Genomic DNA, 16738 nt, shown 5'->3' on the forward strand with positions numbered 1-16738 from the left:
TTTGGAGCTGGAACGTGTCACATTGCTTGCTTGACATTCCTAATGATTGGCTGTTCTCATGCACTATTTGCTTTCGTGGTAAAATTCAGTGTTCACAGGCACCGCTGCCTTGCTTCTTGGGAGGGACTGCAGTTGCCTGACTTGTGAGCAGGAGCAGGTTCAGGTGAGGTTCTGACAGGCTTCACAAGTCCAGAACAGCACAAACCCATGAGAAGAGCTGGGGCATGTGCAGCAGTTGCACAGATGGCTACAGACCCCTGGTTCACTGCAGCACTATAATGAGAATTGCACAAGGCTGTCAGATCTCTGATACTGGCAGTGCACAAGCCTCAGGTGTACTTGACCTTCAGTGAGGATAGCACCAGAACACCACTGTAGGACTCCTCCTCCCTAAATTATAGAATAATAGAATAGCTTGGGTTGGAAGGGACCTTTAAGCTCACCCAGTTCCAACCCCTGCCCTGGGCAGGGACACCTTCCACTAGACGAGGTTGCTCCAAGCCCTGTCCAGCCTGGCCTTGAACACTGCCAGGGATGGGGCAGCCACAGCTTCTCCGGGCAGTGCCTCAACACCCTATGCAGATTCTAACACAGCAACCAATCTGTCTTGGCTGTGTATTGCAATAGCCACACAGGCACTTAAAGTTCCTCAGCACTCAAAAGCAGGATCTCCAAGGGAGATTGTTGCAGAAAGAGCTCCTCTTTCAACAATCCACTGCCAAACGTGAGCAAATACAGCCATAAAGACACCTGGTTAAGGTAAAGACACTTCGTTACAGAAATGAGAAAATACCAAAATCTGCACTTGGATGGGAAGAGGGCTCTGGAGTAGGACCTACAAACAGTAGTTTCTACTGCCCGTTTCTGCAGACAGGAGTAAGCATTGGCACAGGCACTGGGTTCTCTATGGCCAGGTCAGAAAGCGGCACTGTGTTTACTGTCTGGACTCACTAGAATAAGGAAATCATCAGATTTCATTGGCAAAAGCCTATGGAACAATCTCTGTATTTCAGAAGGAGGGTAGGGAGGAGAAGCAGCTGCACCATGGGAAAAAGAGAGAAACTGAAAAGAACACCACTTGCACAGTGACAAGAGCAAGAGCAAACTGAAGGTGGAAGCTCCTGTCTGCCTGAGCTGAGCCCACCATGACACCCAGGCCCAGAAGCAGAGGGCAGTTAATGCAACCATCCCCAAGCCCTCATTCATCATTCCCAGGGCTAGGCTCTCCCAGCACCATCTCTCGTACAAGAAACTGTCAGTCAGAGGGACAGCTGTTAAAAGGTTTCTACAAATAATAAAGTTTAATTGTAGCTACAGTAGAGATCGTCTATATACATTACGTGTGCTGCTTAGGGTAGTAGAGCTTTGCCATGCATGTTTTATTGCACATACAAATAGGGTACAAAGGTTGATGGAGGTTCTTCTTTCAGCCGTACAGGTTAAGACTGCATAAAAAAAGCTGTATTACAAAATATTTAGAGCTCTTTATTTACAGCCAACTTCAAGCAAATACTGAAAGACACTATCAGGAGAAAACCAAAATTTTAATTATGAAAAAAACAAGATTTCTCAAAATAATAATTACAAAGCTTCATGTTGCCATATATACATTGTAAAAAAATACTCAGGAAACCTGCATTTTATCCCTCAAGATGCAGAAATCAATACTCCTATTTTTTATACTTGATCTGTGAATGCATTTAAAATTTGATAAACTCTGACTTGAAAACTTATTTTCTTTACATTGCTCGTGCTTTTTGACAAAACAGATATTTGTGCAGCTCTGTAAAATATTAAAATACATTTTAATTTAATGTTAAAGTGCACAGTACATTTTATAGGAAACCATATGCTAGCTGCCAATCAGAAAATTACAGTTGAAGTCAGTGTTCCCTCTGTAAAATAAACTCTTTTGCTTTGGTTGAAGTAACTGGATATTCCATGCATACCCTAGGCTTCATTGGCTGTGAGCCCACCTTCCTCCTCCTGAGACACTGCTGTCACTACATACCTGATTTGTGGTATTAAATCACGGAAGTTTGCATTCAAACACTGTATTAACCCTTATAAACCTACTGTTGGAATACTGATGGGTTTAAGCACAGTGTGTCTGTGACAGGTATGCATCACCTTTCCCAAAAGTCTTTATACAATAGTCCTCTCCCCATTCTCTTGCTTAAATATTTAGTCCTCCCACCACCACACTGCTTTTTTGTCATTACACATATCCAACTCCCTGCCTGCATTCACCACTGACCCCTAACTCTTCCCCACATGCAGTTTTCCTGCCCCGTCTGCTGAAGTTACATCCCTAAGCTTCTTATAGGAAAGGAAAACAGATCTTCCAGGCATGGCAAGAATGGAACTTCTTGATCTAAAATATGTGATGTTTCAATAATAAAATGATACTTTAAAGTACTGATAAGAACAAGAACCTTATTTTCTATTGCTGATGTGGGATAAGAGATCTGATCCCACAGACATCCACTGCAGAACATTGTGCTTAGTTCTGTGGGGAACTGATGGAGACCATCAGGAGAAGCCCTGGACCCAGCAGGATGGATCTGGAAGATCAGGTCTTTGAGTCTGCCTTTGGCAATTTTAATAACTTTTATCTCCTCTCGAAGGAATCGCTGAAGAAAACAAATCAGTTTCAGCTACCTGGTGACTCTTCTCGTTACTGTTCTTGTGCTGTTTCTTACTATTTGTTCTGTAGTGCTGTAATCTTTAAAAGAAATCAAGTTACAGTGCAAAATCCTATCTCAAGACACATGATCCTAATGCACATCGTTCATTTTCTTGTGGAAAAAGTTAAATGTCTTGTGCATAGTAAAATAAGCAATCAAAAATACTCATTCACATTTACTTTTCAAGTTTACATCTTTCCTTTTTTTCTGTGTGTTTTTTAAACATCTATATACAACTAGAATGGGTGTGCTCTCAATTTCAGCCAATTCACTAGTCAGGGGGAAAAGTGCTACTGGAATGTAGGAAACTCAATGGAATGCTGACAAAAATGTTCCACAAATTCAAGAGATCAAGAATGGCATTCCAGCTAGCTGTCTTTTTCAGAAAAGCACCTCTTGTGTTTTTTTCTCTCTTATGTATTAGAAAATACACTTTACGGAGATCTAGGGCTACTGCACACCAAGTAGAATAAAAAATAACTCAATATTTATATTAAAATAAAGTGTTTAACCACAAAAAAGCAGTAATAAAATACAGTTTCCTAATTTACATTTTTGCATCCAAAGGATGAATAACAACTCACTAATAAATAATATTTATATAAATACTTGATGTCTGGATATTTTTAAAAGGCAATCATAGCCTGAAGCAACTGCAGAAAAACCTAAAGTGGTACAAGGCTGATTTACTCTCCCTCCCCCTCATGACTACAGTGATTCTTAGGTTAATAATACAAAGGTATCTTGCTGCAAGACAGCTGTGGACTCCACACATCTGTAAGTGGCAGAGAGGTGACTGTTTCAGTAAGTACTGTACAAAGTGAGCTATAAAAAGCAGTGAAGCGCCAATTTGCTCTAGAAAATGTTTCAGTTTAGTTTCTGGTTTGTCATTCGATGCACAGGTACAGTCTGACAGGTGATTTTGAAATCAGAATTACAAGAATACTCTTGGAGCACTGGGTTGTTTTCAATGCAGTTTAAAAAGCTGGGCAGTATTTTGACTCTTTGATGGCACACTGGAGCTGGTAACAGCAGAGAGGAGTTTCATGTGAATAAAGCTTGTTTTGTTGTGGTTACATCTAGCAGTGCTTGAACTGTTATGCTCACTTTTACCAAGCCCTTTTCTTCTAGGATGTGATGTGGCAGGCAGAGCTTCTCCTAGAAAGAGACAAACAAAGGAGTATAGATTAGGATATTTAATACTCATTGCAGAACGCTTTACATGATCACCATTGGAACACAGAGCCCAACAAGCAGGAGCCATTTCCTATTTTTAATTAAAAAGAACTTCTGTGATTTTGACAGAACATCTCTGATTTTGCTCTTGTTATACCTATGAATTAGTGAGAGATCTGGAAATACCCTGGGCCTCAGAAACCACCTGTTCTGTTCATTACAGTATGTAATCTGCACTACGTGTGAGCACCAGCAAGCACACACTGAACTTACACCAACAAGGTGAGGTAACATGGTGTTTGCCTGTTACTACATACAAGTGAGTTTGGGACAGACGGCTGGTTTTATCAGTTAAAAAAGGTTCTACCCCTGAGCTCTAGACAGGGAGGACTTGCTCCCAGGATATGCACCTTGAAAGCCACAAAAGAGTGCATGTAATGTTATATATTCATGGGGTGACACGTTTCATTCTGAGTTACTGGCAGCTTATTTTGAAATATCCAGAAATGAACTTTATTCACTGTAAGGACATGGAAATCATGGCCAGGATGAAGCCTACAAAGGTTGTTCCACCAGAAGACAGCTGAACAGTGAACACTGCATCTCCCACAGGCAACAAGACACCAGTGAATAACTACAGAAAGCCTTGCTTAGAGAGGTAGCCTTGGGTCATGGTTGGTGCCCTCTTTAAGAGGAGGATTTTCTTCATGTAACTGAGTATTCTTGTTAATGAAATCCGTGAAATGATGAAATCAGGCAAGAGGTTTATAATAAGTAGATGGGAAGGCTAGACTGTATTACATAGACCATAATTACAGCTGTGAGACTCATCACCCAACACAGAAGCCAAAAGTGTACGTGGGATGACAAAAAAATACAGATAGAAAAAAGAACCCCAAATGACACTATTAATCACAAACACACGGATACAGCACCTAGCTCACCAAGTCCTTAAACTGTGCATGTTAGATTGCTTTATGTTTGAAAAGGCACCATCTGTGATCTAACCTGTTCTTTCCCTGACCATCCTCACATGACCATCAGCAGACATGGGATACTGATTCTTTAGAGGGTTGTTTTGATATTCTTAGTATTGAATCTCTCAGCTGTTCAATAAACATTTAGCTTCTAAAACTAATGATGCATTTGAGATTATATTTTAATCAATCGCTTGTCTTCTACTGAACATTCTTCTTACTCCTGTCATGTCACCTAAGGGCCTCTTATTTTATCTTTATGGAATTCATGGTACTTTTTAACACCTTCTTATATTCAATATTGATTACATCTGCAATTTAAACATCACTAATCTCTTCAACCACTCTTCTCCTGACACTTTTTGTTCAGCTCATCCCTTCCCTAACCTCTCAGAACCCTTAAAACTCAACACAATATTCAGGGTGATGAAACTGGTACACGTAAGAACAATTAATACAGTTTTTGTCATGTTATGAACCTCTTTAATGGATTTTATCTGTTTGCACCATGTCCAGTGTTTGCTCCTCCAGTGGGCCACAGCTCCATCAGAACAGTACCAGTATTAAACAGCTGCTTTGCTGCTTCTGTTTCACTTCATTAATGAGTATTTCCTTGATGAGCAACCAACACTTCACTTTGCTTAAACTTTACGTGAAGTTCCTCACACCCCAATGAGAGAAAAACTGCAAAACTTGTCTTTAAATTACTAAATCTAAAAAGTGAGCACCAAACTTTATTCACCATCATGGCATCTTATATTGATAACTGTAGTTTATGTGTATTGTATGTTTACATTTACTACTTAAGATGCTTTAATATTCATTATTTTATGTTTAAAAGATTTTTTAAATGAGTTTGTAATTTATTTTATTTATTTTTTTAAGGTTCATGGTTAGAGCCAAGAACCCCAAATAAATATCGTGGATTCCTTCTCCACACACAGACCCAAGCCCCAATTTCTAACAGATAACTTTCAAGGAGGTTGGCTGAGTTCCCTGCTGGACAGCTTACTTTTCTCCACATGGAAGATGCTGCACTCTGGGGATCTGCCAGCACTGGGTTTCCGCTTCCACTGAGTTTGTGGATTCTAATTCACATTGACCAAACAGCTGCAGCAAGCTGCCACTCCTGCCTGCTGTCACCTTTGACGGAGCTATTTGCCCAGTCAGCACAAAGGAACATCCCCATCTTGCAGCCATTCCAGTTGATCACCAGCATTCCCATTCCAAACCTACCCTAAATTGCTCATTAAGATAAGAGACTGAGTTCTGCAGCTCCTCCCTGTTTGTTCTTCTGAGATACCTGCTTGCAAGCTGTCAGAGATGGTTCTCCCCAACTTTTTATCTCTCTGGAAAAAAAAGTGTCTTTTCCAGAGAAATATATAAATATCTCTTTGGATGCAAACTCTTAAACTGATACCTGATTCGTACTGAAATAGCTACAAAAAGAAGATAAGAGTAATATCAAATAAAATAAAAAAAAAAGAAACAAAAATATTTCTACTTCAAATATATGATTTTTACTAAACTCACTTTGCCAATCTAATGTCTTGGGACACAGTTTACATAAAAATGTACAATACTCTGATATTAGTGCTTGAAGCATACACAAGTGACTTTCTCTTATTATGTTGAACGTGGAACTTGGTTAGTATTTTATAGTTCTGCTGTTCAAGATATAGCTATGATGAACTTTCCAAAACTGACAATGAGATCTATGACTTCTCCTAAAATTGGCAAACTTCATCTTAATGTGTCACAAATCAATTCTTTTATCTATAGCCCTAATCATTATCTTCAAAGCTCTGTAAATGGCTTCCATCAACCCTGCCTCACATACTTTTCAAATTACAGCTTTAGAGCAATATGTTTAATTCTTCTCAGAAAAAGAAAAATCAAATCCTGCCAAGGATGGAATCCAGAACACCCTGCAAATCAACTTCAACTTTCTGTACAGCAGCAGTTACACTGGGCCAAGATCCCAGGTGTCTCAGTCCTTACGCTGGCCGCTGCTTCTCCAGCACAGTCCACTTTCCATGCTCTTTCTCAATCTCTAACCAGCACAACTGCTGTCTGGAAAGCACTGAAAGTAGAGCCATGAAGATTTCAAAACTTCTCTTAAATCCTGGCATTCTAAGACTTTATGCCTGAGTAACCAAGACTCAACCTCACCCATTTCTCAACCTTTGTGAGATTTCTGTCCTGTTCACATTAGCATCAAACCCGTAATAACTTCAATATTATTGTACGAATCACCTCTAAAAATACCCAAGTTGAAACCATCACCAAGCAAAACCCAGAAAGACAGAACCAGCTACTACTCATCTCAAGACCAGTCTAAAAATCTTTAAAAACAATTGTGGACAGAAGGGCTGCCACTCTGCTCATAGTAACATGAATCTCTCTCTACTACAAAAATGAAGATCTAAACTTTAATGCATTTTTTCTCCCCAAGAACACAGAGGAACTTAATTATATGTTGTAAACAAACCACTTTCTATAGACACATAGCCATTTTGAATGGATAATCATGATTACAAACTCATCATGAAGGAAAAGAACAAATCCCTTTTGATTGGATGGAAAAGAAGGCACAAAAGGAGGCCAGCAGCCAGGAGGCTGAGTCACAAAGCAACACAAAAAGACAGGACAACAGTTATACCCACATACAGAGATATATCCATGTGCTGGCCAGAGCAAGTTTCTAATCCTGGAACAAAATGTCTAATTTAGACCACGTAGAAGAAACCCAGTAACACACAAGGACGCGAATCCCACAAGGATACGTGACACATTACACATACACATCTATTTTCTATGACATCAGATGACTTCAAAGTCAAGATAACTGTTTGAATTGGTTTATGCTAGGGCAAGCAGCTTGACAATTCACATACAGTATTTATCAAAAAATGTAAACTGCTGTCATATCACATAGGCAAGTAATGAAATGACCACATCATGATAATAATAGGGCCCAACTGTACTTCTTAGTAAAAATACAGAAAACCTGAATTCTACACTTTGGCAAGAGCAATGGCTCCTTCTTCCTTGTATTTTTAGAATGTGAAATTTCAGATATACAGCAAAAAAAAATAAAATATATATATGCACACAAAACAATGAAATACTGGAACGTGCATTTCTCCAAGGACAAATTATAAAAATAAATCCATGTAATGCCCAGCACAATGTTTGCAGTCAAGTAGTCTGAAAAGTCACTAAAAGAAACATCAGGGCCTTATGTTCAAGCAAACTTATGTCAAATATACAAAACCTTGACATTTGTTAGGTCAAGGCCAAGTTTTGTGGTTTTTTTTAAGAGTTAAAGTAACTATAAGAAATACTTACTTTTTCACATATCTAAGGCAATTTGAAATTATGCCTTTTTATATACCTTTTCCTTATCCAGTATTACTGTTGATGTCTGCATGTGTCCACATGCCCTGAAGTTACCATTTGAAGTACAGAAGAGCAGAAGAAAAGCACAGTAATTCAGGTTATAAGTGTATTTAATTTTTCTTTTTCTTTTAATTTCCAATGGAAAGACTGGTGTGTTTTCTGAAGTATATACACTTATGATCAACTTTGACAAAAAAAATACCAAAACCAGACCTTCAATACTGCAGCTGCAATTGTGTATTGGGAGTCTTAGCCAGTTAGATGTCTAAATATGTGCATCTTCCGAACATGCAATACATTTCAGTTGCTTATAAAACTGTATCTGCAGAGGGTGGGCTTTGGACCCTTTCACAGATTCTGGCCTTGAATCAGAAAATTTTAAAAGTAAACCATATATTTTGCCAAAATGCCTCACAGTTTCATTCTAACATGCTAAGAAAACAGTGACAAGAAAACTTAGACACACGTGAAACAGTAAGAGAAAATTTATACTTAGAGGGGAAATACCAATTATTCCATAACCTTACACATTCAGTTCTGAGAGATAAAAGTAAAGGACTTAGTGTGCTTTTCAATCAAAGTAGAATGGGTCATTACCTTAAAATATTTTTATCCTGCTTTTTCTGTATAATGCAGCTTACGTGGTAGAAATGAAGGAAAAGGCAAAGGTTCACAAAACCTCCTCTACTGTTTTTCTAAGCCTGCATATATGACTGCTTTCATTTTTTTGTAACAGAAGTAAAATGCTGAGAATACTTCTTTTTGTGAAAAACAATTATGTGGCAATTATTTGGAAACTCATTAATTAGTGTATATGGAGTAGAAAACTGGACTGAATATTTGCTCAGGTCTAATTTAATCACTATTCACATTAATTGTAACTTCCAGAAAACTTATTAGGAACACAATAGGATCAATATACAGCTTTCAGCTCTAAAAGCTTGTTAATAAACAAGAGAGAGGCATCTGAAGGACTACCACAGTGCATTACACTGCACTTGAAAATATTTATGTTTTCTGGCTCATGGAAAAAAGAGCCAAATCTTCACATCAAAATGCCACTTGTAATCCAGTGCAAGTACATTTTACCTGCATGTATATTCACTAGAAGTTGTATTTATTACTTTATTGCAGCATGGATAAGATGGCCTTCACAGAATAAAAATCAACATGATGGGCACAGTACAGACTGGAGTAGATCAATTTACAGAGAAATCAGTTTGAAAGTATCTGATGATCATTGCAGTGGAAAACAATTAATTGGGAAAGAAATGGGGGAGCAAATATAATTCATGTTATCAATGAATGTGTGGGTGAACCAAGATGTACACCGGTTTTAAAACCAAGGTCATCAACTTCATCATGCGACTCGAGTGCGAGCAGCACCAATTTTACATAACCAAATGTCTCAGTATTGGGGTTTCCTCAAAGGTGAGGAACCACCTGTCTGTTGAACCGTTGGTTTCCCAAGCACTAAATCCACAGGAACAGCAGCACAAACCCATGACTCTGAATTCAGCAAAGAATCCATTAAAGTAGATTAATGAGCTATACAGATGTTTTAGTTTCCACCTCCCCATTTAGTGGGAGCATTATTGGCTTTGGGGATGGGCAGACAGGTATTTTTCACATTTACATTATGTTTTAAATCTATTTTGAGGGATGTCACTACATTCACATTTACAGAAACGTAAGAGTATATTTACTATTCTTTTCCCTGTAAGATTTAAGTATATTTGGAAGTGTTATCAATAACAAGCTGAAGAAATACAAAACCATACATGCTTCATTCGTGGTAGTAAGGCTGTGCTTATCATGAGGCAAGTATGTTTGTTTTTCAGAGTCTGGTTCAAGATGGCTTCAACTCCATAACTACAAGTGCTTGCAGTGTTCCACTTTAATTACTGTATATTGTCATAGTTGTGAATAGTGTGAAAATGTAATCAGTAGTTCAGTTTCTAACCTAATGCTTAGTCTGATAAAACACTCAAAACCACTGAAGACATGAACTTCCATTTCTGCACACTGGAAACACAAAACACACTGATGAACTACCCCTCTTACCTCCCTCCCAAAGATACTAGATACAGTGGATGTTATAAAGTGAGACAGATGAGTACTATAGGATGGTAGCAACAACTTTTCCTACTTGATTTTCTGATTTTAAAACCTGCTAAAATACACTCACACATGTAGGTCAGTACTACATAAGAAGCACACAACACAAACCACTGACATGAGACCTTACAGGACGCTTAGAGGAGCAGGAGTAAAATCCTAGCCTTAGAGAAGACATCACTTTTGTCTCAAATACCAACATTTTACAATTAATAGATCCTGAACTGATTCCAAGCTTTATGCCACTTTCTCAGTTTCACTAGAAAAGCTCATTAAAACAAGACAAGTAAAATCAAGACAAAGATACAGTAAAAGAGGAAGCTTAAATGTCAAGCTCCGACTCTGAGTAAGGAAGTGTCCAGTGTTGGAATCACTGAAATGAGGCACACAGTTGAAAGGCAGGCCTGTGCAGGATGAGGGCGCAAATCTATAGCTACACACTCAACTAACTAGTACCTTTTCCTCAAGTATAAAGAACCTAGAAGCACAGCCTGAACTAATGCCTGCTCACAGAAGACACCAGAATAGAGTTGTTATATGCATGCACTGGAATCTGCTAGGCACTAAACCCTTTAAAAAAAATGGATTTATCCACAGTCTGAAATGAATTTCTCAATCTTAAAATATGAATCTAATTATACATTTCATATTTTTATATATATGTATAAATTTAAGCCATAGAAACTAGAAATAGATCTGCATTTAGAAGTCTTGATAACATTTTACATGTATCTGTGGAATAGAGATATTTGTAGTTGGCCCTAGATCATAACCATATGGCCAGAATAATCAGTAACATACAAGTCCTTATGCTAGTTATCCCCTTAAAGTCTATAGGTAATTTTATCACTAGGTGGTGAGAAATGAATGCATTTATCTTGCAGTCATGAAGCTGAGGTCCTTTGGTTAGCTAGCCTGAGAATGAATTACAAGTTTAGTTAACAGCATCTAGGCCAATATTGTAATGTCAATGTAGGCTTATATCTGAGGTTCTATATTTTTCAATCAATTTGGATCTCTCATGTTGATAAGGATTAAGACAAAACCAAATTTGTCTCATTCAAGTTTTACAATAGATGAACAGAATACAGAACTGGAAGGGAAATGGAGGTCAACAGTTCACCACCCTCACCCTCATGCCAAAACGCCTCCTGAGTAATGTTAAAAACATTATTCTTTAACACCTTCTAGGATGGAAAATCTGGAGCCTTCCCCAGATGATCTACTTTCCTAGCTGTATTGTCCTTGTTACATTTGTTAGACAAACAAACAAACACTACCTGCATTTTCACAGGTGATGAAACAGCGACAAGATAGTGATGTGACTTGCTTGACATCACACATAAGAATGGCAGATATAGGAATCTAACACCTTATTTTTAAACTATCTTATTGTATTACAATGTACTCCATGATCTTCATCCTTAAACATTCTAAAGTCCCCTGCATATTATGGGTTGCTCATACCCATTACTATTTTACAGTCATCTTTGGGGTGTTAACATAGCAAGTGTTTAAAAGCAGTTCAACGCTGCTTTATGTGGCAGAAGATTATTCTATGGAATCTGGAAGGAAACAAAATATATGTAGGAAAACATAACTACTCCAGTACGGAATTTAATTGGAACAGTAGAGATGACCAACAATATTTAAAGTTACAGTAATCTAGTTAATCTAAAGGATTAAAAAAATAACAGTAATAGGAAAGGTAGTTCTCCAAGTGCTCTTAATACAATGTAGGTTTGAGATAATTGGCACCAAGTCAGAAAATACTACTGCCTGTTGAAATGCCACCTCAGTTGCTTCAATATCTGCAGCATTCTTGGATTTTCATGAAAAGTAAAGAAGCTCTGTTCTGTTTAGCTTGTAATACACATCTAGCCTACACCCAAAAGTGGGATAAGAGTATCTTTACTGCTTTAACACATTTAGTATGTAGTCTAGGCAACATAAAAGAAAACAAACTATAAATAAAGAGGTACATAAATTCTTAAACTAGAGCTAGAGGGGAGAGAAGAGATGGGACTTGCCTTCAAGATGCTACTCCCTCTCTCTACTATTTCAAGAGATTAATTAAGATATTACAAGGAAGGGAAACAAGGGAAAGGGAGAAGTTTGAAAGACAAAGGAAGGAAATTAAGTACCTGTAATTTGTCAGAGACAAAGCAGAAAGTTTGTGTGCACATGCGAACAGGTTATGCTGTTAGCAAATTCCAGTGATAAGTTATATACATCAAGACTATAAAAAGTATGTGGAAAAGACAAAAGCCTATTAGATCCCAGGAGCGAAAGGTAGAAGAAGTTGATTGTGGGGTTTTCTCCCCGAGGGCGAGCAGAGTGTCAACAGTCTTTCGAATGTGACGAATATCCGACTGCAGGATGTCATACGGAGAGCAGAGGTCAGCCTATCCCGAAGGGCAGCCATTAGAACAGAAAAAAACAGTGCATAAAATTAAAAAGACAAAAAATAGAAAGATATTGATAAATTATCACAATAGTCTAGCATAAACTATAGGAATAGTTTCCTCCTAGCATTCCTTTAGTCACTAGACATCCAAGATTTCTTTTACCTCCTCTAAATAGCAAGGCTATCATATAGTATCGAAATGTTAAGGTAGAAGGGTTCAGGCCTTCAAATCCTGCCAAAATTATGCCCAGATTCACAAGGGTGAGGAGATGCATGTGATCCACTTACGACACTGAGATCTGCATACCTTTGTCCATCTGGGCATTATTCAAATGCTTAAATGGAACCAGTTGTAAAAATCTAACTTAAATAATAGCAAACAGCGGGTTAGAAAGCTGTTAAAAGCACAAGCAACAGCAGCAATACGAAGACTCAAGAAAAAGTACTTTAAGAAATTGAAGTATGCAAAATTCTCTAACATAATAACCTAAAACTTGGTATTCAAATACTATCTTAAATGATACCCTGGGAAGGAAACTGAAAATGTCAATGTAGCACTAACTATACTTAATTTTAATAACGTTCCTAAACTGTAGGATTTGACACTAAATTCCTTAAGTAGCATTTTACGTTATGAGCAGGTTAGAGTCCCCGGTATTTTTTGAAAGTTATCAGTGACTTCATATGTAGCAATTCAGCTATATAAAATGAAGTGCAAAATGTAATAATGTCAACACACACACAATATTTTACATTAAAATCAAACCAACCAATAACTAGTACTTTCAAAAAGCACTCTTCAGATATACCATTTTACATTGCAAAGGAGGCCTTACTATCAATAAAGATGGTGAATACTTACTGAATAAAATTATATTGAAGAAAGAAAGAGATCCCCTGTTTCAGAGGAGCACTATGTTTCTTTAGTAGTTTTTCAGTCTGACAACACACCCAATAAAAACATGGAAATTCAGATGCCTGGTTTCTGTTAGTGCAAAGTTTCAAGGTCTAACTGGCAATAAATTAATGCAAGTCAGAACTGTCATTCATACACATTGAAAAAAGTGAAGTGACACTTTTTTCCCTTTTTTTTGCTTACCACGACTGGTTCTAGCATTAATGGGAGTTAAAAGCATCAAAATTTTCATTCTGTTTTTGTTACTTATGCAAATAGATACACAGAGAAGGAAACCACCCTGCCTAGCAATGACACTGCTATTTTTACAGTCATTTTGCAGAATTTTTTGAACTCAAGATTCCAGTGTGATAATAAACTTCAATGCAATTGTATTTGGCTTTTTCTGAAAGGGTGAAAACTCAGAACAAATACGCTGGTCACGTTTAAAAATGGGAGAGGACTAACACTGTATTTGAGAACACAAACTGCTTACCAGAGAAACTAGTTTCAGGGCAAACAAGCTACTCAAGTCTCTCAACCATAATACATTACACTTTTACCAAAACCATCAATAAACCCAACAAATACTGCATTAATTTTAAAATATCATACAATTCCTACTTGTTGCAAATATATCCCCAAAATAAACATCTAAGATACATTGAACTTAAAAGTTTTGACATTTATTTTTTTAATGTCCTTTAAACAAGGACTTTTTTTTTTGGGGGGGGGGGTGTGTGTCAAAAAAATCCCCAACCTTCTACCAACTAACAAACCAACAGTCCCTACTGCAGTCAAATGGAAAAGGAAGTAATTTCAGAGTGAGAGAATGGGAGCTGGTAACAGGTTGAATTTTTACAGAGGCTGAAGAACTTGTTAACCAGAGATTAACCTACTAAGCAGTATACAGAAGCCAAAGCAAAAAAAAAAAAAAAGCCAACACATGCAGAAGAAACTTCCTATGGGACTGCCATTCTGTGGTTTAGTGAAATTCAGTGAAACCTGGGGAAGCCTCAGAAATGTCTGATCTTTTTTGTTTATTTTTGTGTGTTCTGTGACAATGGATAGTTTGGCGTTAGACTCCTTGTTCAGGAAAATGTTTACATTGTATGTATTTTAATTCTGTACTGTAACTCCAGATTAAAAAGAAAAAGATGGCTTTTCAGTAACGGTGAACAAATTGCCACTGAAGTTATTTTACGGATGCTGTGAAATTAAAATACCGAACTAAAATATGAACTCATGAAATACTGAAAAGCACATGACCACCACCAAAAGTCTTGACAACCAACCAACCACCCATCCCTCACAAGCACTGCCTTTCTCATGTAGGAGACTCAAATTATTATACATAAGAACTAAAAGACACATATACTTAAGTTATTACATTTATGGACTGACTTTTTATGTCCATAAAGGGCATGATAAAATCATACAGATGCTAAAATCATGCAGGCAGAATAAATACAGTCAGACAGAAGTGGAATGACAAAAGCATAACCAGCTTTATGTGGACACAAAACACCCTCATTCTACATGCTCCTGCAGTGACTGTGGGGAAAGACAGCATTTTGAAACCAACCTCCTCAAATTTTGACTCTGGTAAAAAAAGTCATGAGTAAGTTTGCAGAAGTCCATTAAATAATGAAGTCTGTAGTGCATGTGCTCAAACACAAATGAAAAAAACCTCAGAATTATGCTTTCAGCACTCTAACTGAAAACAAACGGAACCACTTGACTCCATACTGTTGGCCAAATAGTGTGCATTACGGAGTCCAGAACAAAAGGGTGGAGAAAGAAGTCATACCTGATAGAACTTACTGCAACTTCATGGATGTTTCATGACGAAACTATGGAGAAGTAACTGATTATGTGAATTGATCAGAAAACAGGCATAAGTGTTAATGAAAATATACCTTGCATTAAACTGAGAAACATGATTACCAGTTGAACAACTAATAGGAGAAGATAAAACACTTGACACTCTCTGCTTGTTTGCTTCTTTTACTTTGTTCTGTCAGCTTTAGTATACCAAAATCTTTTCTTTTTTCCTGTTTTACTTATTTAGCAATTCCTACACTAACACAAATCAGACTGATTTTACAGTAATTCTGACTGACATTGCAACATAGTGTACCTAGTTTTCAGGAGCAGGTGAGATGCAGTGATAGCTCCTGTTTGCAGGACTTGAAGTTGCAAGAAGGGGCACAGACAAGCGTTTTGTAATATGAATCACTATGTGATTGGAGATCCAAAAAAGCCATTTTTTTACCATCACACTCCTTTCTGTTCAGTATGTGTACACCAAGTAGCTGACTAAAAACCTGAGAGATGTAGCAGAAGTCTCTCATTCGCACCTGAGAAATAGCTTGTCCCACTAAATCATGCTGCACCAGTACTGTTATGCTGGAACACAGAAGCTCAGTTAACCTACTGTAACAACCAGCTGTGAAAAATATCATTTTATCACTACCTGTTTTCAACAGAAATTGCCGTTCTAGTATTTCTTTTTTGACAAAATACTTAGAACGTTCTATTTTGAATATGCCATATTTGACCATAATTGAGAACTAGAAGAAATGCAGACCAAAACTGGTAACTTTTGCCTTTCCAGTAACATACTGCACTTACAGCTTCATTTTGGTCTAAATCTCACCTGTGATAAAGTATCATTCAGCCCACCACAAATGAGTTGTATTTTCCCTTTGACAGGAATATTTAACTTTACTGAAATGCATAATAAAAATGCTCTGTAATTTGGATTGTGAAGAATAACAGCAAGTTTGAAAGCTAAAGCTTTAAGTTATTAATTTGCAGGTTGAAATAGGAAAGTCTACTTTTTTGCTACTAGTATGAATACCGATTCTAATGTGGCAACTGACAAGTTGAAGAAATGCATATGAATATTCTTGACATGATTTACATATACTGTTGCTGGGTTTATGAAAGAGCAATCAAAACCAAAATACTTTCATAACTTTACATACATACTTGTGATAAAAATGATCAGGGAAGACTGAGTTATCAATCATCACCTTTGGGATGAGATGTCACTTAGGAAGAGTAAAACTGC

At 37.4% G+C, this 16738-nt stretch overlaps 1 protein-coding gene across 5 annotated transcripts in view; it reads right to left on the reverse strand.

Moving 5' to 3' along the window:
- Window positions 1-1275: 1275 nt before the first annotated feature.
- Window positions 1276-16738, reverse strand: part of LRCH1 (leucine rich repeats and calponin homology domain containing 1) — a 94724-nt gene continuing 79261 nt past the window's right edge. For 3 of the 5 annotated variants that reach the window (XM_057425624.1, XM_057425625.1, XM_057425626.1), the window contains one exon: window positions 1276-3845. In XM_057425624.1, coding sequence (XP_057281607.1) covers window positions 3732-3845 — 114 coding nt within the window. In that variant the 3' untranslated portion in view covers window positions 1276-3731. Of the gene's footprint in view, window positions 3846-12504; window positions 12766-16738 lie in introns of all 5 variants that reach the window. The other 2 variants (XR_008974437.1, XR_008974438.1) reach the window with 1 other exon arrangement.

Source organism: Pezoporus wallicus, unplaced genomic scaffold (assembly GCF_028554395.1).
Source record: "Pezoporus wallicus isolate ANWC-B61680 ecotype Strahan unplaced genomic scaffold, APGP_CSIRO_Pwel_v1 contig_787, whole genome shotgun sequence".
Taxonomy (NCBI): domain Eukaryota; kingdom Metazoa; phylum Chordata; class Aves; order Psittaciformes; family Psittacidae; genus Pezoporus; species Pezoporus wallicus.